The following is an 838-nucleotide window of genomic DNA, read 5'->3' as shown; positions in this document are numbered from 1 at the left end:
CGCAGGAAAGGGATGAGAGGAACCATACAGCCACGACCACAGATCATGCAGTATCATTATTAAATAAATAACCACGAGTTCATTCCCCGCAGCCCCTCCGCATGGCCCTGAAGAAGTTCCGCGGCCTCGACTGCTCGGACCCGCAGTTCATCAACGGCGGCCTCGACATCCCGACGCTGAGCCAGGAGCCGCCCCAGCGGAGCCCGCGCCCCAAGAGGCCCAAGAAGGGCCGCAGGAAGCCCAAGGGCCGTCGAGGGCGCAAGAGGGGGCGCGTGCCCCGCCCGCCGCCCTCCTCTGCCCCCGAGGGCGCGGACGGCGCCATGGGGCCGGCCCTCCCCTCGCCCGCCTCCTACCCCACCCTCGCCATGGCCACGCCCCCTCCGCCGTCCCCCCCGCCGTCGCCCGTGCTGGAGAGCGACCAGAGCCTGCGCTTCCTGCAGGAGAACGAGCTGGAGGGCCACACGCCGCCCTCCATCGACCCCCCGACGCAGAACAACGACGCGGAGGAGCAGGACGACGCCGACGGAGAGGAGGCCGGAGACGCCGAGGGCCCCGGAGGCAAGCGCCGCGGCAGGAAGCGCGGCCGGCGGCAGCGGAACAAGGCGACGAGGAGAGACAGACGCAAGAAGGACCGGAGCGGCGAGGAGGCGGAGGCGACCGCGGAGCCCTGAGGGGGAGCCCTGAGGGGGAGCCCTGGGGGGAGCGGGCGGCGGACGAAGGAGGGGGCAGAAGCGGAAACAAAGAGAGGGAGAAAAATAGAGATTCAGACAGAGAGGGAGGGAAAAAATCGACCCGACGGCCAGTAAACCCAGTGACAACCTTTGATTATGAACATTAG

The 838-nt window shown here is 68.1% G+C and overlaps 1 protein-coding gene across 1 annotated transcript in view; it reads left to right on the top strand.

Annotated features, from left to right (window-relative positions):
- The window catches only part of LOC119592743 (secreted frizzled-related protein 5-like), a gene marked incomplete in the record, with an annotated part of 72,305 nt that extends 71,473 nt beyond the window's left edge, over window positions 1–832 (top strand). Inside the window, 1 exon segment of the mRNA XM_037941677.1 lies at window positions 93–832. Coding sequence (XP_037797605.1) covers window positions 93–671 — 579 coding nt within the window.
- Window positions 833–838: the final 6 nt, after the last annotated feature.

Source organism: Penaeus monodon, chromosome 30 (assembly GCF_015228065.2).
Source record: "Penaeus monodon isolate SGIC_2016 chromosome 30, NSTDA_Pmon_1, whole genome shotgun sequence".
Taxonomy (NCBI): domain Eukaryota; kingdom Metazoa; phylum Arthropoda; class Malacostraca; order Decapoda; family Penaeidae; genus Penaeus; species Penaeus monodon.
The sequence above is the reverse complement of the archived record's forward strand: the minus strand, read 5'-3'. Positions and strand labels throughout refer to the sequence as shown.